The 22,157-nt window shown below is 49.1% G+C and overlaps 2 protein-coding genes across 2 annotated transcripts in view; one reads left to right on the top strand and one right to left on the bottom strand.

Annotated features, from left to right (window-relative positions):
• Positions 1 to 1,876: 1,876 nt before the first annotated feature.
• Positions 1,877 to 2,901, bottom strand: INAFM2 (InaF motif containing 2). Its single transcript, XM_030949753.1, has one exon. It carries the CDS (start codon positions 2,751 to 2,753, stop codon positions 2,367 to 2,369), a length of 387 nt encoding a protein of 128 aa, XP_030805613.1. The 5' UTR covers positions 2,754 to 2,901; the 3' UTR covers positions 1,877 to 2,366.
• Positions 2,902 to 8,668: 5,767 nt separating this feature from the next.
• Positions 8,669 to 22,157, top strand: part of PLCB2 (phospholipase C beta 2) — a 34,515-nt gene continuing 21,026 nt past the window's right edge. The window contains exons 1-4 of the mRNA XM_030949437.1: positions 8,669 to 9,076; positions 12,606 to 12,683; positions 14,202 to 14,270; positions 21,478 to 21,618. Of these exons, the coding sequence (XP_030805297.1) occupies positions 8,993 to 9,076; positions 12,606 to 12,683; positions 14,202 to 14,270; positions 21,478 to 21,618 (372 nt within the window). The 5' untranslated portion in view covers positions 8,669 to 8,992. The remainder of the gene's footprint in view (positions 9,077 to 12,605; positions 12,684 to 14,201; positions 14,271 to 21,477; positions 21,619 to 22,157) is intronic.

Raw genomic sequence — 22,157 nt, 5'->3', positions numbered from 1 at the left:
CATCAGTAAAGGGCCTGTTCCCTTTGATCCAGTGGATCTGAGCACTGTCTCTGTCCCAGAGATCCTTTGCTACCAAAACCACAAACCAGGTAAAGAACCTTAGGTTGTTCCTGCTCCTGAGTACAAGGCATCTCTCAGCAGTTACACGACAGGTTGGAAGAGGGCCACACAGCCCATTTAATTCCATTCACTTCCTCTCCCCTCTGCACCACACAGCCAGGCTCTATTAGTCTTCTGAGAGCAACTGTAGTTAAAGTGAAGGATGCCAGGAGGCCCTGGGTACTCAGTGCACATTGGATGCACTGTTCAGAGCTGCTACAGTCACCAGCTCCAAGCTGCAGGCCAGCAGCAGAGAAATCCCAGCATCCATGTCATTGCACGCAGCTTTATGTATCTCCAAGGTTTTACAAGTTAAACACAAGCTCCTTCTCAGAGACACTTCCCAACTGGTTCTGCATTACCACCCGAGCTGAGAAGCAGACTAAACTCAACTGGCACCACAATGAGCTTGGTTTCTCTGTCATTCATTCTTCCCTCTGGAAGCTGCAGGAACTTTCCCCCACAATCAAAGGCGTACCCCAAGGCCAGGAAAAGGCATTGATGTCACCAGGACCCAGAACTGCTGTGGGCATGAGCAGCCCCACAGAGGGGATCAACATGCTGCAGGCAGAACCACCAAAGGAACACAATCCCCCACTCACAGAACAGACACCCGTGGGGCCTGGAGCCGGTGCTGCTCCGGGACACTCAGCCTTCCTCCTGCGAATGAACAGGGAGAGCAGAGAAGCACCTCAGGAGGTGACAGCTGCAGGGCACCTGTCTGCTGACACAGTGCTTCCAGCTCTTCCACCTGCCCCGCAGGCGGGTGGCAGTGATCCCATGATTTTGGCTAAAGTGACTAAGCGGGATCGTTTTGTCCTTCCCACCAGCTTTTTGTTCCAACAACACAAAGCATTCCCTGCATGCTCCCCAGAAAACTGGAAAAGAGGGTGAAAAGATCACAAACCACTCTCACCTCATTTCTCCCTGCAAACCCTCTGCTCCTAGTTCTACCTTTCACAGATGCTGTAAAGGCAATGCCCAGCTGATGATGCAGCCTTAACAAACCACCCTGGTCCCAAACTCCGATTGTGATATGAAACAGCTCTTTTCAAGCAGCCAAGTGCTGTATTTTATGGTACCTTTGTGATCTGCACGACTCAAATACGTACGCCACATTACACCACATTTGCATCCTTCAGCAGAAGGAATCTGAACTGCTGTGATTCTTTCATAGAGATGCAGCACAGCCTGGCAGCCTCACAGATTCAGCTGAATCCATCCATCTGGAAAGCAGCAGCTTGGAACAACAAGGCTCTTATGGTTTCCTAGTTTATATCCCACATCCCAGAGTCATTAAAGGCCATTTTTTCACCCTGCTCATCAAGGAACAGAAGATTTCTGAGGATCACAGGGCAGGAAACCATGAAGCTGGGAGGACAGCCTTCCCAGGACTCACCAGGAGCTGCCTGGGCCAGACCTACCCTGGTTCTGCATGCCCCAGAGGTGCGGGGACGATGTGTAAGCGCTGCCATCCCTCGCAGGCAGCAGCACCAGGGTACAACCACGCCGCAGCTCAGAGCCCACCAGCACCCCCCGCCACAGCAACACCTGCTCTGCCAGCACAGATCAAACCCTTCCAGCACCACTGCCTAATTTCCACAATTAGCCACATACAGAGGTTTCTCCAGCCTCACCTACGGAGACCAATGACAAATGAATCAACATCATGTACCATAGCTGCCTATTGCAGTGGCCAAATTTTTGCTACTCAGACCCCTTCCAGTTCAGCATTCCTCCTCCCACCACCGAAGAGAACATACTTTGTTACAGAGACTTTCATATTGGGAAAATATTTTAATATAGTAAACAAGTCAATTTACCTTCCACATATTTTAAATAAGTTTATGCTCATCGTTAAACAAAACTGTTTTTACTTCAACAATGGGTTACAGCCTCTAAATTCGTATTGTTCCCAGCTGATCCTGTAAATAGCGAGGAATTTTGGACACCGATATCCTTGTATAGGTAACAGACTGGCATAAACAGCGCAGGAATTCAATGCGGGTTCAAAGGGAGAAGCTAGCCCTGGTGAGGAAGAAAACGAAGCCACAAAATTCCCTTTTGAGGAAAAATCGGGGGGAAAAGAAGATACCGCAGTTCCACCGAGTCCAAACGGGGCCGAGTCAGTCTCCAGGTCAGTCTCCAGTCAGTCTCCACGGGCGCTGCACGGTGCCGCAGGGACGGGCGAGCCATCGGTCTCCATCCTCGGCCGAGCCCCGCGGCCGCATCCCCGGCGGCGCGCGGCCTCCCGCGGCCCGCCCGGCTCAGGGGCTGCCGGCGCCCGGCCCGCTCCCGGCCGCGGGCGAGGGGGACGCGGCCGGCGGGGCGGTGGCGGCGGGGCCGGGGCCGGTGCGCGGCGGCGCGGGCGGAGGCCCCGCCGTAGGTCCGGCGGGCGCGGCGCGGAGCTGCGCGGGGGTGGCGGCGGCGCCGGGGCCGGGGCTGGAGGAGCCGCCGCTGCCGCGCACCGGCTGCCAGATGAGGCTGTAGTAGACGGCGAGCACGATGGCGGCCAGGGAGACGGAGAGCACGTAGGCCAGCACGGTGGCCAGGCGCACCCACTTCTTGTTGGTCTTGGCCGCCATGCGCGCCTTCTTGTCCCCGGTGTAAGTGGCGGGCTTGCCCCGCTCCGCGCCCGCCTCCTTCTCCTTCATGGGGGCCCGGCCCTTGGCCCGCTGCTCCACCGAGCCCTCCGTGCTGGCTCCGGCCCGGATCGGCCGCCGCCGCCGCTCAGGACATGCCGGTACCGCCCGTGCTGCCACCGGTGCCGCTGCCCGCGCTGCCCCGCCGGGGGCGAGGGGCGGAGCGTAGGGGGCAACCCCGCCCTGAGGGGTGGGAACGACAGGAGGGGAGGAGGGCAGGGGAGGAGAGGAGAGGGGAGGGCAGGGGGAGGAGCCTGGGCCACCTTTAAAATGAGCCCCCTCCCCCGATGCCCGTGTCACCGTACCCATTACCGGCCCCGGAGTGAGGGGTGGGCGGGGAGCGGTGCCTCAGGGACATGGGCAGTGCTCGCCGAGCCGTAGGAAAGCTTCTGGCACGGCCTCCTGGAACGTGCCCAGCGCTGGAGGAGGTCAGGAGTCTCCTCTCTGCCTTGGCTTCCCGACGGGAGTTAGATTTTGCGCTCTCCCTGATGCAGGTATGTGCTGCCTGCACCACTGTGAGGCTGCACGGGTGCCCAAGCCAAGCGGCAATTTTTTAGAGGGAAAGGCTGCCTTAGTTTTGTCCAAATTGAGCTCTTCGCAAGCCCGTTATTGATACAATCTAAACCTCCTCTTAAGTTAAGGCTTCACCTTACTCCACAGGTGTTAGTTCCCTACAAAACTGTTCGATTGTCTTGTTCAAAATGCAACTAAAATGCTGCTCTGGGATATAAATTAGCTTTTTTTTCTTTATGGTGCAAGAAAATTGCTTTTGGGAATGATGTAGTTGTGCCTTCTGCAATAATTTTCTCCCTCCCCTCAATCTGAGGTCAGTCAGGTGTAGTGGCTGCAGCAAAAAACCTCTTATAAACCAGGACTTGTAGATCTGGAGGAAGCTACAGCAACTGGAGAACTGCCTGTTACCCAGAGGCTTCCCCAAGAAGGCATGTTATGGAATAAATGGAGTAGCTCTAAAATAATTGTAATTCTTGGGAAGGGAATTTGTAGCAATTCCTACAAAATGGACTTTCTAGTAATTTTTCAATGTGTTTTCCCTCAGTGGTGGGTTTGCTCCAGCTCCTTCTCTTTTTTGGTTCAGCAGGTGAAATGATGATGAGTTACTACCTCCCACAGTCCCTTCCCTATGCTCTTGCTTAATTCCAGTTAAGAGGCAGAGGGTTGACATGTACCATGAAGGCCTCTGGGGCTGACTGAGGTCTCGACAGTTTTTGCGTGGTGCTTGTCGGGTTGAAGTACTGAGGCCTGAACAACAGGCCAAAGCTGACCTCTCGATGAACCTCCCAACCAGATGTTGTATGTATCCACTCATATCAACCAATACCATTAGCAACATGATAGATGTATCTGTTCATTCTCAAAACATGTATTCACCTGTCCCTATTTAGGAACCGGATAAGGCTGGATGTGCAGGGGAACTGTTGGAACATTCCCAGCAAATGTACAGTGTGATGGGCTTGCAATGTTCTGCCTTCAGCCCAACAGCCTCACCTCCCTGTTGCATTTATTTGTGGCTCACTCATGCTGCAGTGGAGACTTGCCCTTCCTAAAAGACACAATTCCATGGTAATATTCAAGAAATTCAGTATTCTTAAGGCACTCTTCTCCCTGCCAACCCTTTGCTGTCAGGGCTTTGAGTAGGAGCAGGCTTGTGTTCATTAAGTGTGAAGTCTTGGCTTTTGCCAAGGTCAGGTGAAGGCTTTTCATTTTATTGTGGATGAATAACTGGGTGTGAGCTTCTCTGCAGGCAACTGTGAGCAGGTCTGTGCCTTCTTTCCTAAAGAGAGCTCCTTGTTAACAACCACCCCTAAAGGAGCTGCAGTACTGTGCTTGCTTTGTCCTTGGGGTTTTAGCAAAAACACCAAGCTGTGCTCTGAGTGGATTCCTGTGGTACAAATCTGAAGCTCTGGGGTCTTGTAAAGTCGGTGACTATGTCCGACACTAGACACAGCTTGCAAATTATCCCTCTCTAGGATTCTTCCTCAAGAGCACAAAAGAGATCACTTGAAGAGAAAGTCAAGGGTACATGATGCCCTCAGGGACTCCTGCCAAGGAAGGAGAGCTGCAGAGTCCCTAAACAGCCTTCCTCCCAGCACTCCAAAAACTGCTCTGCAGGCTCCTGTTCTTTATAAGCTCCTTTAATTTTGACTTCTCATGTCTGAGGGTCCACTAGAAAGCTTGAATTCTGCTGCTACCTCTTGCAGTGGGATGTTTGTTTGGTCTCCAAGGGCTCCTGAAGGATGTAGCTAAATGAACCTGTGTTATTGATTTCCCACAATCACAGTCAGTGAATAGCTTCTTAGTGCTGCAGGATAGGGAAAACTTAATTAAGGGAAGATTGCTGGCCTGAGGTAGATTCTCTCCATGCTTCTGAGAGTAGCAGAATACTGGATGGGATGCCTGGGACATCTCTCTGAGCTGTGCAAAGGCCTTTGCAGGGAGGAGGAGAATGCTGTAGGTTGAGGCTGGATATTACAAAAATGAGAGCTTTGGGCTAGCATGTGGAGAAGTGAAAGGAAGACAATGGCTGACACCTGTTCAGTTTCATGAACCGAGTAGGCAAACAGAGTAAGTTGGGCTGGTGCAGTGGGAAGTAAATGTAGATGAGCTTAAGAGTAGAATGGGGCTTTCTCCCCCAGTATCCTGATTTCCTCTGCAGTGTTTTGCACTGGAGGTGAATACAGGCAGGAACAGGCTGCATTCACCTCCAGGTGTGGTACAAGTTGCTTTTCTCTTCTTGTTACTCTGCTACTGAAGGGTACCATGAGATGGGCATGTTTGTGTGCCACTGCTCCTCATGCTTCCTTTCCTGTTAATGACCTGTCTTGGAAAGTCTTGTTCTTTTCCCAGCAGTCAGGAATAGCATGGTTCAGCCAGCCCTGGGCAGCAGTGACCTGGCACTGCAGGAAGGTATGGGATGTTTAAATGTGATCCTGCTTGCAGCCTCACTGCACTGCTTGGAAACACACTGAAAGCTGTCAGTGCTGTAAACACAACACACTGCCCAGTGAGCAGTTAATTACAGGCCTAACCATGTCTTGGTGGTTGGACAGACAGTTTCTTGGGGTTTGGGGTTTTTTTTGCACAAGACTTCACTGCTTTTATGGTTTTGTGGCATCTGTGGCCACTTCTCTGTGCCACAGTCCACTGTCCTCTGACTTTTGCAGATCAAGCTGAAGAGTCATGCTGAGAGCTGTCAGGAGTCCTTGGCCTTGTGGTTTCGGCTTGAAATGGGACACAAGATATGTCCCTGTACACACACTCAGCAATTCTGCTCTCCAGGGTGGTAAGAAAATATTGGCTTTGTGGTCTTAATGGTATTGTTAATCCTTTCCGGATTGCCAGCGCTCTGAGGGCAGAGCAGCCACAGGAGCAGTGGGATGGGCTGGCATTTGCAGAGCTGGGAGTTCATTGCTGATGTGCAGTGTCACAGCTCTTCACTAGAGGACAGCATTACACATGGCAAATTCTCCTGCAACAATGCTGGGAGAGATTTCTTACAGATTTTCTGTGCCAGGAGTAAGCTGGGGTGGAGGTTACAGTAATTTGCTGGAAGTCAGAGTCAGGAGGGAGGTTTAACGGTGTAGCTTAAATGAATGTCTGGAAACCTTGTCTACTAAACCTTGTCTGAAGGGTGATGCTGCCTGCCTTGATGCTGCATGCACCCTGGGGGGGTACTGGCTGCAGGATAGGTAGCACAGGGAGAGAAGGAAGAATATTAAATTTTAAAAAGGGAAATGTTTGCACATCAAAACTATTGCAGCAAGTGGTGGGTTGCCTGGCAGGGAAGGTATGGGAGGAAAGCAAGGAGACAGGGATGTGGGATGAGCGTGCACTGGGTGATGGGCCTTAGAGGAGACAGAGAATAAAGGATGCTTTCGATAAACAAATACTGCTCAAGTGCTGCTGTTCGTGCCTGCTCTGATGTTGGAGCTCTCTGCAGAGGGCAGGACTGCTGCTCTATCCTATCAGAGCTCCATCAGCCATCTCTGCATGCAAGGGACAGAGGCTCCTACAGAGCAGGGAGTGTGAAGTGGAAGATAAGGAGGCTGGGTTGGGCAAGAGGAAGGGAGCTGCAGCTTTTGTGACAACCTTTGTGCAAGTGGTGGTTTGGCCCTTGCTGTTGGACATCATGTGGCCTTGCAGGGCATCTACCAACTTGGGCACAGCTCTTCATGCTTCTTGTGTTTGGTTGAGTCTTAATTATGATTTCATTATTCATTGAATTAAGGGTTTATTCCTTAGGGGAAGCTGACCTTGAGCAACATGTGAGTTAAGCTGTGGCAGGATTCTTGCTTACTTTGCTCATGAGGCAGAGAAAGCTGATGATTATCCGGGTGTGAGAGAAGAACAGAAGCAGCCTCTCAGTGAGGCCCTGGCAGGAAGCACACTTGCTTCACAAAGCTGTGATAACTGACAGTACCAGTCAAGCCATGGGATCCAGTAGCTATGACTGATCTCACCTGCCCTTGGCAGTTCCAGGTGGCAAAGCTCATCCCACCTCTCAGTGCTTTGCAGCTGTGACCTCCAGGGCCTTCCTGCAGTGCTGTCAGTGTTCCAGAGGCTGGAAGGACTGCAGCACCTCTGAGCAAGATTAATGCTCCCTATTGTCTCCATTGCTGCTCCCTAATTTAAAGGGAAGCAAACCCGAAACTGCTTTGGCTTGCAGAAGAGATCAGTGAGTGTAGAACTTTCACTCTCACTGCACTCTTTATCATCTTCTGCTTCTCTGCCTGGGAGTAACCACTTTTCCTGAGTGTGGGATCCTGGTGACACTGGCTTGGCTGGGCCTGGAATATCCCAGTGACCCTAAGGAAAGGATGTTGCGTTTGCTCAGGGTTCTCTTTTCTTGCAGCAGGGAGCTCTGATTCCTGCCTTTATTGTTTTACAGTTGGAGCACTTGCTAAAGTTCCACTTTATCTCTCCAGCCTCATGCCACTAGCACCTGAGAATGCCCTTAGGATTCCTTCAGTGACCATTCCCCAGTTGTCCAGGCTGCTCCAAAGTGCCAGACTCATCACATCAGGGCTGGGAGGAAAGGAAGGAACAAAACATGCAGCTGTCTCCTCTTACAGAGTGGAGGAGGCGTTTGTTCCCCCCTTTTCTGTGCTACTTTTGCCAGCAGCTTGTCCCTTTTGAGCCATGGCAACCTTGGCTTTGATAGGAGATGAGGATGACATCCCACCTCCGTGTGCCTGGGAATCACAGCACAGTTATTTCCACTTGTAATTAGCTGTGGGGCTCTGCCTCTGACTAAATGATCTTGCCCATGTCAGGCCTTTTCATAAGGTGCTCTCCAGGTTAGCCAGTGCCCATCAGCCAGTGGAGCTCCTTTCCTCCTCTGCTGCCCACATGGAATTCCTTCGTTCCAAGGTCAGAAGCAGAGACTTGTTTTGGCCCTGTTTGCCTCTGACCTGTTCTGCTTTTAGTCCCTTCCCTGCTGTTTTGTCACTATAATCCCCATCTTGCCCACCTCTCCTGTTCTGTGTCCCATGTATCTGCCACAGGGCCAAGTGAGTGTGTGGAATAGTGCAGTTCCTGGGACTCTGGGAATGTTTCATTTCATCTGGGGAATTTCCAGCTGCCCTGCTGGTCTGTCTCACTTTGAGGCTGACATTCAGAAGAGCCCATAAGAGAAAGGAAAACTGTTTAAGACTGGACAGTGCAGTGAGTGGCTTCAGAAATGGCATCTGTCCAGAGCAAGGAAGGAGTTTGTTTTCTGGGACATCTGGCCTCTTACATGAAGGGGGCAGTCTGCTTGTAGCTAGAGCTGAGCTGCTCCGTAACCACAGCTGCTGAAGCAGTTGGAGCATTTCTGGCAATGCCTGTGCTTCGTCAAGAGAGCATTTAAGGAAGTTGAGTTGCGGAAGTTCACTGAGCCGGGTGCCTCACCAGCACAGCTCCAAGGAGTGGATCCCACCCGGAGGGACGGTGGGTGTTTGTGCCCACTGGCACCCCAGCCATTGCCGACCTTCCTCTGGGTGACCTTGGGTGAGGCTCTGCTTGCCTGGAGAGCTGTTGATTTACAATGCAGATTCATCGCTCCTCGCCTGCCTGTCCCTGCCCCTCCTAAATTGGGCTGGGATATAAGAGGTTGTTTGCTCTCCGATGCCAACAGAGGCCATGGCAGAACGCCCTGCCACATGAGAGGCAGAGATAGAGGAGAGGGGGCTAAGGAGGAGTGAACTGTGCAGTTGCTCTTGCTTCTGGTAGCTGAGGAGCACGTCTGCAGGACCATGTCTGTGCTGAACCCTGTCCTGCAGCCCACAAAGGTGAAGGAGTACCTGTGCAAGGGCGGCCGCTTCATCAAATGGGATGATGTGAGTACTGGGGTGTTCCTTCCCTGGGCTGTGCCTGTGGTGGCAGGGAGACACTGGTTGGGTCATGGTTTGTGGGGAGGCTGGGAGCCTGTGTTCAGTGTGGTATCCCACCTGACAGCAGAGATCTCTAGATGGGGAGAGGGAACTGGGAAGAACAGGAAAGCTGCGGACTGAAGTTAAGGGGATGTTGTGTGTGTGTGTAAGGGACTGGGTATATGTTTTCTACATCTCTTGTAGTGGAGGATGGAAACAAATGGAGTGAGTGTGCTCTGGGCCTGTGTGTGCAGCCCCTGGTGTAGGACATAAGATGCAGCCTCAGGAAGGTGGTCGCTGCTGGGAGTCTCTGTGGGGTGATATGCAAACACCACATTTGGACTTTCTGGAGGAGCATGAGGGGTAGGGTAGGATCTACTCCAGAGCAAAGAGCACACATTGCACTTTTCAGATAGAGATGAAATCAGGCTCCAAGTTGCTTCCTCTTATGGCCCTGTTGCCTGAGTGGATCGGGGGTGGGCCGTGGCCTCCCACGCCTGCCTGGCCCCGGGGTCTGGGAATGACTGAAGAGCAAAGGGCCTGTGCTATAACAAGGCTGAAGCCTCAGGGTGCTGCAGCAAGCTGCTGCTCTCTCCAGCTGATTGTCCTCTATACCTTCAAAACAGCTGCTTTGCAGTCACTGCCTTTCTGTGTGAGGGGAAGAAAGTGTAGAGCAGCAGCAGTTCACTGGAATATGAGGATTCCCCTCCTCACTTTCTAAGGAGGCAAAGGAGTGCTTACTCCAGCACCCACAAACCTGAGCAGGAGGAGAGCTGCTGCCCATCTGTGCTGTCTGGAGATGGACTGTCTGTTGTTGGGCATGGATGTTGATAAAAGGGGGAAAACCCAGATTATTGGTTATTCACAGGGATCTGGGGAGATGGTTCATGTGGTGTTGCAAATGAGATGATCAGAAGGAGCCTGCAGCAGCAGTGCAGGAGGGATTAGCACTTTTGTGGGTGTGAAACTGGAATAGAGTGTTAAATCCCAAAGGAGCATGTGGGGGAGTGGATCACCTGTGCTCAACATCAGTGAGGCGGTCCAGTGGCACTGAGAATGAGAGCAGTGTACTGTGCAGCTGGCAGGAAGGATGGATGTGAGGAACAGGAGTTGGAATATGGCTGCCAGTTCCCCTGTGAGCAGTACATAAACAGGAGGATGACACCGGGGTACAGTGAAAAGCACAGCCTTCCTCTTTCCTGTGGGCCTACTCCCTGCAGAGTGCACTTAGGGCTTCTCAGAATTTGAAATCTGCTTTCTCAGAATAACAGTAGCCAAACTTGTCTAAAATTGCTGATGACTTTGTGTTCAGTCCTTGGGGACCATTCTCCCAAGAATTGGAAGCTGTTAAGTACATCACTGGGTATTCCTGGGTTAGGGTCCCCTGAAAACCAACGTGAGTCAGTTGGGCTTCCAAGACCCACCAAGTGTTTATTTCCTGCTGTAGCTGTTGATTAGTGAGCTCAATTCCCATCTGGATCTTTCCTTAAGGTTTATATATTTATATATATTTGTAAACATTTCTAAGTGGTTGCCTCAACTAAGTAGTTTACAGGCTTGATCTCCACCAATAAAGAAAGGCTTCTCCATGAGTGGGCTGTTCTGGTGACATTGCTCCATCACATTGGGCTTTCCCAATCCATGATTAGAATAGGCTGCAGAGGATGATGGTGAGAGCTCCAGACTGCAGGACTGCTGCACTTTAGAATTCATGAGTGTTGAGTTTTTTGTATCTCTTTCAATTGACATGGCTGTACTGTTGGTAACAGTTTTGAACTCCCTCCAGGATAAGTGAGGCAAAGGAGTTCAGGAAGATCAGACTGGCCTCTTAAATCACTGTTCAGCTTGGGACTGAACTAGGGCCTTCCAGCAAAAAAGCAAACCCACACTTTTTCTACAGAGCCCTCACCTTGTCCAGCTTTGGTAAGGCACTGTCTAGAGGAGAGAGCAATGGGTCCCTGACAGGCAGGACTGTTCTGACCTGTCCTATGGAGTTAGTTGCAGGACCTTGGGGTAAGGAGCAGCTCTGCAGTGCTGTGGTCAGCATCCAGCAAGCTGGGGCTCCTAAACAGACTGAAGAGTTCTGCTACATGGGTGGTAGCTGAGTTAAAGAACCAGCTGGGAACACTGGCAGAACCCCATGCAGGGCACAAGGCAGTAGCTGACCTCTTGAGCAGGACAGATGGGTATGGCTCTGTGCTGCCTCTGAGTCCTCATAGTAGAGTCAAAATTGTTCCTATCTCTGAAAGATTATGGATTACAGGATTTTAGCAGACAGTGTTTGCTTTTTGCCCCACGGAGTGAGAAGAAACCAGGTTGGCTGCAAGACCATCTTCTGTAGGGTTGCCCATTTCCTTTGCTGCCAGGAGCTGCCCCATTGGAGAGGCTGCCTGCACCCCCTGGCAGGCCTGGCCCTGCCTAGGAGTCTGGCTGGCAGCAGCTTCCTTGCAGCCTCAGCTTGCCCTCCAGAAAGCTGCTTTGTGGGAGATAAGGGTAATCTAGACCATGGCACAATCCTCTGTGGTGGTACCGTGGGGCTTGTTCTGCTCTCCATGGCCATGTGTGCAGGGAGCAGCCAAGGGCTCTGGGAACATGGACATGGTGCTGGGCAGGCTGGTGCTGGCCCTGGCACAGCAGGGGAAGACAAGAGGCAGTAAAAGGACCACACACAATGTGCTGTGCAATGAGCACTTTACTGCAAATACTGTGTATGGAAGTGGAGGTCCCTGAAAACATAGATACACTCTAGAATGAAGTATGAGTTGAGTAAAAAACTGAAGAATTTGAGGCCAGCAGATAAGTACAACTTCCAGATTTCATTACTGGTTTCATATTAGCAGTGATGTGTTCCAGCTTCCTGAATTGAATCTGGAGCCTTCCCACAAATGGCTGTGTGGGGTTCAGGATCAGCCCCAAATGATTTCATCTCATTGCTGCCTCTGGTGTGGGTGTTTGTGTAGCTGCTTCTTGCTATAGTCAGTGTAGAGACTGAGTGTATAGTCTGTGGAGTTTCAGAATGCCCCTCTAAAGCAACATAATGATGCTGCATTGATGTATCCCCTTCTTGAAGCCTTCCTGACAAGGAGCCCAGATAATCTGCATGAACGCCTGGATGGGAGACGCCATGGATGAATGCTTTCTCTGCCTGGCCTGGGTTACTCCTGAACTTGTAGAATGAAGCAGGTCAAAGAAGACTCTTCAAATGAAACAATTAATTGAATTTCCAGATACTTTATCTCAGTTCTTTGTGTAGAAAACTCCAAGAGAGCTGTTCTTGTTAAATGCACAGGTTAGGTGAGACTCAGGATTCAGCTTCCAGAGCCTCACAGGTGTTACTGCGGAGGCATCCTTAAATCCTTGGGTTCATTTTCATAAATCCCAGAGGGTGTTCACCTGCTGGGTCTGTATTTGAACTGGGAACCTCGTGTCCCAGGATGTTTTCTCCAAGTCACCCAAGGTGCCTACATTCTTTCTTTTGTTGTTTTTTTTCTGTCAGGAAACATCAAATGCTTCCCCTGCGATTCTCCGAGTGGATCCCCAGGGATTTTATGTGTACTGGACCTATCAGAGCACGGTAAGCGCTGAGGCTGCACAGCTCGGGCTCCAGCCAGCCAGGTCAGGTTTGGCTGAGATGACAACACTTGCAAGTGCTTGAGTCATGCACTCAGGAGCAAACTGCCACACTTACTCCTTTTAGCAGGGACACCCCACCAAGGAGTGGGAGCTGCTCAGTGGCAGGTTGGTCTGCACAGCACCAGGAAAGTGCAAGAACTGAAGGTGTGAGTGTGGCTTTTCTGTGCCTTTCACACTTTCACCTTTTTTGACTCCTGCAAAGCTCATTATGTGTCCTTCAAAGGACTTCATGGAGAATAGTTTTACTTATACTACTGATATCAGTAAAAAAACAGTGCTGATATCCCTGTCACCCAGCAAGATACAGGATTCTCCTAACCTGTACAGTGGGGTCATTAACTGACTCACTGGAGTTTTAGACTTTAATTAAAAAGTAGTGACTGTAGTGATGTAGGGCCTACATGGAGTCTGCAGAGCAAGTTGTGCTCAGGGTGATGTTTGCAGGCTGCTGGAGGAGAGGGAGAGATAACACATGGAGGAAAGAGAATTCAGTTCCTCACTGATGAGTACATCAAATGATGGAGAGGGAGGTAGGTGGAAGGCTGGCCTTACTTCCGCTTTCCAGAGCAGGCTGTGGTTCAGCTCTACTTCCTCTGCCAGACCTACATGGCATGGCAGTCAGACAGTCCTGCCCAGGCCCTGGCCAGGGACCTGGTGTGTTTGGGTGGGCTCTGCCTTTCCAGGGATTGTGCCCAGTGCCAGCTGGGACCGGGCACTGCCACAGCCACATCCCCTGAGAACAGTGTCACAATACTAGGGACTGTCACACCCCTTGATGTCTCTGTCACCTCTGTTCTGCTTTCAAGGTCCACTCAGGCAGTAGAATATCTGCTCTAAGGGTGCCAGCAGGATGAAGTGGAGCACAAAGTGAGACGGGGAGCTGGTGTCACCATGGAAAGGGAGATACTTCATTGGGATACCTGGGAAAGGGGCTGGGGGAAGGAAGCACAGCTGCCACAAGGAAAGCCAGACTGGAAGGGGTCTCACATTCCTGGAAAATGCTGTTGGTTAGCAGCTAAATTAAACTGAACTGCTCTTGCACTAGGGACTCAGAAAGGAGTGGGATTAGGAGTAAAATTACTTCCTGCTTAACAATAAAATGGGGATACAGCCAGATGACATGGCATCCACATTGTCCTGTAATGTGTTCTTGGAAAATAATATTATCTGCTGCAACAAGTATAATTTGTTCTCCAGATCCATGGTGAGAAGAAAAATTAGTAACAGAGGAAGGAAATTCAGGTTGGATATTAAAACAACAAACAAGACAGCAAGCCAGTAGTGAGGACACGGAGGGGCTGGCTAGGGAAGGCTGTGCAGTGTCCTCTGTGGGAATGGCTTCCCTCCCTGCCTTGTTCTTGCTGGGAGAGCTCTTCCACAGGGAAAGACACTAAGCCATGGAGTGCTTTCCTTCCTCCTTTGTCTTTCCTCATTTTCCTTGTTCTTATTCTGTTTGTAGGAAAGAGAAATTCTGGATATCACCAGCATCCGAGACACCCGAGCAGGGCGATTTGCCAAAATGCCCAAGGTGAGGCCACAGCTTCTTTCTGTCCTGTGTTTCAGTGGGAAGGCAGGGCTGCCTGAGGTTTTGCTGAGCTCAGGCAGTTTGTCCTGGATTTCTGTAGGAAGAAGCTAGAGAGGATCTCATCTCCTTACATCACAGCTATGTAAATACAGAAAAGCCATCTTGACTCTTGTCCCTGACCTCCCAGGGGCCCTCTGTGCTCCCAAAACCAGCACTTCCAGACTATGGTAGATGGGCTCATTGGAAGGAATATGTCAGAACGCCAGGACAACCAATTCCCCTTCCAAGTGCCCTGCTGCACTGTTAAGTCATGCTGGAGACTCTGATGCTCCTGCACTGAGACACCAGAGCTGCTCTTGTGTAAGGATGCACAGGGTACCCACAAACCTGGAGGTACAATGCCATTCCAACAGTGTATGCTGGGTTTTTTCACTTTAAAGGGAAGAAAATGCATTTTCAGAAAAAGTGGTTTGTTTCTTCCCCCCCCCTTCCCCCCCAAATATTTTTACATTTGCACATGATCAGGGCTTTGTTCTTGATTTCAGTTGTAATTGAAGATTCTTGCAGTCCTTGTTAGGACTTTGCTTCTGGGACTTTGTTTGTTTTTGACTTTTCCATGTATGGAAAAGGCAAGCAGAAAACTGCAGTAAAGCACAAAGGTGGAAAAGAGACCAAAGAAGTAAAGCTGATGCATCATGTGGTGACTTAGGTGATTCTCTAAGGCAAAAGGGAAAGGTTTTGCAATATCTCCTGAGCCTCAAGCAGCCTTTTGCATAAGTTGTGTGGCTGTTTTCTCAATCTGCTCTGAAGATGTCTATTCAGAGCTCCCCAAGACCAGTATTTTTCAAAATACCATTAAAAAGTGGGTGCTAAAGGCACAGCAGAGCTCAAGAACAGCACCCATCATAAAATCATATTTCCTTGAGAGAAATGCCTTTCTCCTTAGAAGCTCACTAGAATGGAACATACTTCAGTTTTCAATGAGCCTAAAACTTTGTCAGCAACTCGTTTTGTGGGAATTGTGTTTTAAAAATGCTGTTAGAGGTTGGATTTTGATTTGAGAGAATAAAATATTTGGGGCTGTTTGAGTTGGTGCTGCCCTCCAGATGGGATACACTAAGAGGCTGACTTAAAGGAGATACTCTTTTCTAGGGTGTTAAACATTGAGAAATGACAAAATGAATTGATCTTTGATATAGATAATAAATTGCTGGGGGAAGCACTGAGGTCATGGCTGGATGTCCTGGTGGTAACAGAAGGCTGGAGATGTCCTAGATTTTAAGAATTAGTTAAGGAAGACTAATTGGAGAGTACCAAGAGAAGACAGTTTGCCAATGGTAGAGTTATTTGGGATAATAAAATCAGGCTGGTTTGTAGGAAGACCTTGAATTGCTGATTGAATGCATGATCTAATGAGTGATACATTTTACACAGATAAAAATCAGGCAATGCATACAGAAAAAATCCCTCATCCTTCTGTAATAACAGGCCCTGAGTTGACTGTTGCTACTCAGAAAACATCGTGGGTGTATGGTAAAATATCAATGTAGTGTTCAGCAGTATTTGCCTCCTAAAAGTAAATTGTATGTTAGGGATTATAAGGAAATCATTAGGAAGTTGTGCTGTTGTGTACACCCCAAATGGATCCAAATTTATGTGCAATTCTAGTGTACTCTCAAATTTAGTGAGAACTGAAAAAGGTATGGAAGAGCAGCAGGATTAACAAAGGAATGAAGTGGCTGCTGGGGGCAGAGCATCTGAGTAGGAGGGACCATATTCTGGCAGAGGGAGTAAGGTGAATGGGATGTGGAGTGCTGTAATATCAGCAGTCGAATGGAGAAGGGGAGCATGAAGCACTTACTCAGGGTTTGAAGCAGTTTCTCAGGGTTTCTTCCAGTGCAGGATCTCCATATAAGGTGGAATTTTCCAGAGGTAGGAGTGGCACAAGCAGGAGGTGCTGCTGCTGTCCCACCTCAGATCACCATGCCATTGGTGATGCTTCCTGCCCAGTCATGGAAATGTGAGTATAAAATGTCAGTGCAAGAAGGGAATGCCCTTAGGGGGTTATTAAATGTGAGATAATGCCTCTGGGTTAGGAAGCTGCTGAATCCTAGATTGCTGAGAGCTGCAGGAATGTGTCAAAGAAGTGCCAGTGTGTATGCCCTGTTCCAGCACTTTTCCCTAGGCACCTGGATGGAGCTGCTCTGTTCTAGTTGTTGTAATAGGCCAGGGATGGGATTTTAGAGCCATGGGAATTGGCTGCAGCTCATTTTTGAAGAACAACGAAGCAAGGGTCAAGCACTGACTGATTTATTAAATATTCTCAGTGGGCAGAAGTGATGCACTTGATGACAACCTTTGCTGTGAAAATCCCAAGTGCTTTTTGAATTCTGCATTTTACAGAGGCTCATTTGAAATAAGTCCCCTTTTTGTTTCAGGGAGTTTTCTGGAATTCTGTGATAACCTGTAGTAAAATGCACTAGATTGGCTCCTTATCCATCTTTTCCTTGTGGATCCTGGGAGGTCTTGTGTGGGCACTGAAGGGGTGTTGAACCAATATGTGCCATCTGGGTCTGGAAGATTGTTACTTACACATAGCTCTGCTATCCTTGATGCCTCTGGCTTAAAGCCCTCAGGGTCGTGTGCATTTGGCTGATGTGAGAGCAGAAGTTCACAAAGGAATGCAGAAAGCAGGGAAAAATTCTTCACATGAACCACCACACCCTCCACATGGGGCAGCTGTGTCTGGGGCGTTGTTACAAAAAGTGTTAATATAAAAAACTGGTGTGGTGAAGCAAATAAAAATCTGTTTAGAGGTGGAAGAATGACCATGGGTGCTCTTCTGCCACATTACAAAATAGTGGCTTGGAATGGTTGTAGAATAGAACTGTTGGAATTAATACAAAGAGTTAACTTGTTTCACTGCCTGAAGGTGAAGCAAAAATGAGCCATCGGCCTTGTTTAGGAGAAGGAGAGCAGGATCACAACTGTATGAAGAACTGTGGATGGCACAAGCAATAAAAGGAACATCCTTTCCCCTTCCCTGCAAGTGATGCCCCAGTCAATCTGCAGGTGCTCTGAGGCAAAGCTTGTGGCCTGGTTTTCCTGCTGGATTGTGACTGAAGGAAGTCCAGAGGAAGGAGAGTGCTGTATGGAGAGCATCTGTGCCACTGCTTTCCACAGCAAGGGGCTGTGCAGGTTTGGGCTGTGGCTCAAGGGTGTAACCTGCCCTCAGTTTTCCAGTCCCGTGGCACTGAGAGGTCTCCCTGGGAGGGGGTGGGTCACTATGGGTGTTGAGAGTTCCCTGCTTTCAGTAGCACTCCCACTGCTGCCTGCTCAGAGGTTTGGGGTTTTTCTTTGTAACCTCTACACACAGCAAGAATAATAACATCAAAGCAGCCACGTGAAAAACCGCTTGAGAAGAGACCTGCTGCTGTGTGCACTGCCAGCACGGGTCACAGCTGGAACCCCATCCATGGTTAGGGATGCTTAGGGAGCAGGTGAAGCGTGGAAAGGAACTCACCAAGGGCTGCCAGCCATAGGAGCAGCCTCCAAATGGAAATGGCCCTTGCCTGCCTTCCCCAGTCCTTGCCTCACCACAGAGCAGAATCTTCCCCAGCCCCTCCTACACAGGGCTCCCCTGCTCACCCTCCCCTGTGAGGTTCTTTGAGAGCGGCTCCGCGTTTCTGCCGTGACTTTTCTTTGTGGGTTTTTTTTAATGTGAGGCAGAACGAACTTTGGCGTGTGTTCAAGAGAATAATAAAGATAAGAATAAGCAGTGCCTTTGAACAGCAAAGAGACAAGATTAAAAAGCTATTGACTGTAGTTCAGCAGTGTGCCGATACAGATTGGGCTGTTATTTACAATCAGGTCTGTGTTTTCTTTTCAGTAATGAGGAACAATAAGGGCTGCTCCATTTGTGGGGCTTTTTGTGGTTTCTTTTTTAAGGCACCAAGACCCTGGAATGCTGACAGAGAATCTAATAATAATAAAGGCCAAAATACATGATGTTTTAGGCCAGACTTGTGGCTATTGGCTGTGTCTTGGGGTTTGTTTAGATGTTTCAGGAGCCATTGGCTTTGAGACAGACATATTTTTAAATAAAAACAAAAGTTGTACTTTCTGATTGTCATGATTATAAACCAGCTTCATGCTCTGTCCTCATTCTGTTGGTGTTGAACCTGGAGCTACAGCCTGAACTGCACATGTACAAGAGGAAAATGATACCAAAGCATTTCACTCATCATGTTTTGAGACGATAAAGTTGAAGCCAGTGGGAACGTTCAGGAACCATGCAGGACAGTTACAGTGCCCTCGGAGCTGAGCTGTGGCTGTGAGCCACAGGCTGTAAACACTGTGGGTGGTCAGTGGTTCTGCTGCAGCACAGGGGATGACCAGCTCTGGCATTGGGATTGAGCAACTTGTGAGCCGAGGATGGAGCTGAACTAAGTCTAACTCCAGCCCTCCAACTGGAGAGTGATCATATAGAGCTGTAAGGAGGCACCAATCTGTGAGCATGCATGAGAGAGGCAAGTACCAGCCTGTGTCTGGCAAAGGATTTATGAGTGGTGGAGCACTCATAAATGGGCACGTGTGAGTGATGACCTTTGCCACGCTGGGCCCTCCTGCTTCTGCCATCATTGTGCAGTGATTTCTGGGGCCACAACATCCACAGTGACACATTCTTCTCTGTCCCTGGCAGTGTGTCCCTGCTGGATTGCAGAACACCATGGGCTATTCTGTGCCTGGGAGTCTGAGCTGCTGATTTTCCAGTTCCTTTAGGTAAAACACTGAGGGCTGAGGGTGCTTCACTGTGGATTTTTGTATTCCTGTGTCCCTGAGATGCTTGGCACAGGGACAGATTGGCCCTCCCCATTCCACAGCCAATATGTCCAGAGTGGAGCAGCAGGGCTAACAGGGACAGGAGTGTTACCTCCAGAGTCAAAGGCATCCCCCAAATATCTTGGGGCTTCCTTTTTCCTTTCTGGCAACCAAACAAGAGCTCTCTTCTCCAAGAGAGAGGATTTGTTGTCCTTGTGCCACAAGACACAGCTCTATCAGGGCACAGTGACACAACAGGTCCTGCAGTCAGTCGGCTTTGCCCCCTCTCAAGCAGAGAAAGGATTGTCCCTCTCTGTCCTGTGTCTGTCTCTGACTCTTTGTTTATATTTGCATGAGAATTTGCTTCTCTCTGGACTATGGATCTCTGTACAGCTGAGGACTTTAGGGAAATCAGGAGGGTGGGACATGAAACTCCAGCCGACTCCATATTTCAGCCACTCTGCTAGTAGGTTGTTTTCTGCTTGTCTGGGTTTTTTTAAAGGGGATTTGCTAAGAGTGTTTCCCTTCTGATTTGCATGGCTAATATGCATGTCCTGCTTTTCATGCAGCAATTCCTGTTTTTCCTTTATGGCTACCTGCAAGGCAACAGTGAGTAATCCCAGAGTGAAGCTGTGGCACAAGGCACTTAAGGAGTGCAGGTTGTGAAAGAGCCAGGATGTGGCATCAAGTTCAGAGCTCCTGCACACAGTCTCTGGTCCTCTCTCCACATTTTCCTTGGGTGTTGGATGTATCACTGCCTGGATAAGAGCAAAACTGCTTGGTTTGCTGGGGACATGGCCTGGACAGAGAGGTCTGGAGAGAGCCAGGTGACAAATGTCTGCTAGAGAGTAGCGAGAGTAGCGTGCAGAGAAGGAAGGGGTGGGAGGAGCCCCGGATAACAAATACAGGAAATGAGTTCAGCACAACCACAAGTTCACCATTGTTTGGGTCTCCTCTCCTGTACAGCCCTGGAGCTGAACAAATGCTGGTGCATTTGCAAGATGAAATCAAGTTTGGAGTTCAAATCCCAACATTTTGCTGCTGGCACTGGAAAGTTGAGCTCCAACAAGGAGTTGCCACAAGCATGGGACGGAGATGTGGGTGTTTGGTGATGCTAAGTTCTGTGAAGGAAAATGGCTCATGAGGCAAGAAGGAGCCATTTTAGAAATTCCCTTGTAGAAAATAGGCAAATCATATTCCTTCCCTTCCTCCCTCCAAATGCCCTGGGAGTAAACAGGTTTCAGAGTTATCCCCTTGGAGAGGTTCTTTTCCAAAATAAGAGACAGCAGTCAGATCATCCAGAGTTACAACCCACCCTGTCCTGTTTTCCTTAAAGATGCCTGTTTGCTACAGCTGTTACAAAATTGCAAATGCTTCAGAAATTAGGAAAATTGAAGTAAAAAATTCTGCAGTTCCTTATAAAATGTGTATTCAGCTCTGTGTGTGATGTGGTGCTGAAACCTGAAAGTGCTGAAACCTAAAGGTGCTCTCAGATTCCAGCTCCAGTTTAGCTTCCAAGTCTGATCTGCTCTAACAATTCTAGATTGTGGATTTGCCCTGTTTCTAAAGGAGAGCAGGTGCTCTGACAGCTCCCTGTTTGCTTGGACAGGGATTTGTCCTGCACTTTAGATAAGGGATTCCTGTGCTTTATTCTAGGAATGGAAATTTTTATCTTCCCATTATAAATAGCACCATCAGTAAAACTCTAGGATACCTTGGATACCTTGGCTTAGTGACACCATGCACAGGAATGCAGAAAATGATGAATAATTTAAAGCATTCTATAAATACTTTCATATGGTGCTGCAATCCAAGTACCACTAATCGGATGAGCCTTACACTTAACAAAACAAGTCTCTGGTGAGCCATTGCTGTAGGGTACTGGAATTGCTATGGAAAAAAACACTACTACCTACTGACAGCAGCAGAAAATGGGGCTTGGAGGGGAAGAAGCCAACTCTGAAGTGACAGGGGGTCCCAAAAACTGGGTGTCACACTAATACACTTCCTAGTGTGTGTGTTTTGATAAAATCAACTGGTTTCACACCTCTGGCACAAGCAGGCCAAACCCTCCCCTGCTTGTTTGCAAGTCCACCCTGAAGTTTCAGAAGAAATTTCTTTAAGAGCAGTCTCCAGCTTTGACTTTTTCAGGCTTGTGCAGGGATGTTAGTTATGGTGATTTGTCCCATGGAGGATCCAGTAATGCAGACTCCAGAATAAAGATAAAAAATAAGGAAAACCAAGGAAAGGAAGATTGCACTAAGCAATTTTGCAACCCTTGAGATGCTTTCTGTGAATCTGAACCAATGTGTGTACTGGGGTGTGTTTTTTTTGGGTACAGTTTTTCCTCATTCTCCAGTTACTCCCATGTGTTCTGTTTCTTTTGCAGTCCCTGAAGCTTCGAGAAGTTTTTAACTTGGATCACCCTAACAGCACCTTCCTGCTGAAGAACCTGACAATTGTATCTGGTTCTGATATGGTTGACCTCACTTTCCATAACTTTGTGTCCTACAAGGAGGATATTTGCAAGGTATCAGGGCCTGAGGTCTTGGAAGTACTGGGAACCCCTAAGGATTGGGGCATTCAGTGGGGAGCAGAAAAGGAGAGGAGGAGACATGATAATGTAAGATAAGAGTTTAAACATAATGCTGAGCTCTTTCAGCATTACTGACAAGGTTATAAACAAGCAGGTTTATGTTCCAGTCAGGTGTGGTATCTCCAAAGTTCTAGAAGCTTCTGCCCTGCACAGAGAAGGACCTGTGGAAGATTGGTCATTGTTGTGTTTTGCATGGATGAATGGGCAGCTAAGAAGTAGCAAAGTTTCAGCACTTAGTGTTTATAGGCAGGAGGAAGGTGATGGAGTCAAGCCCAGAAGTCTCAGACAGAATAAGGGGTAAGAGTGTTAAACTGGAAGAGGGTAGATTTTGATTGGATGTGAGAGTAATTTCTTCCCTGTGAGGGTGGGGGGCCCTGGCACAGGTTGCCCAGAGAAGCTGTGGCTATCCCATTCCTAGAAGTGTTGAAGGTCAGATGGGGCTTGGAGCACCCTGGAATAATGGAAGGTGTCCC

Source organism: Camarhynchus parvulus, chromosome 5, assembly GCF_901933205.1.
Source record: "Camarhynchus parvulus chromosome 5, STF_HiC, whole genome shotgun sequence".
Taxonomy (NCBI): domain Eukaryota; kingdom Metazoa; phylum Chordata; class Aves; order Passeriformes; family Thraupidae; genus Camarhynchus; species Camarhynchus parvulus.
The sequence above is the reverse complement of the archived record's forward strand: the minus strand, read 5'-3'. Positions and strand labels throughout refer to the sequence as shown.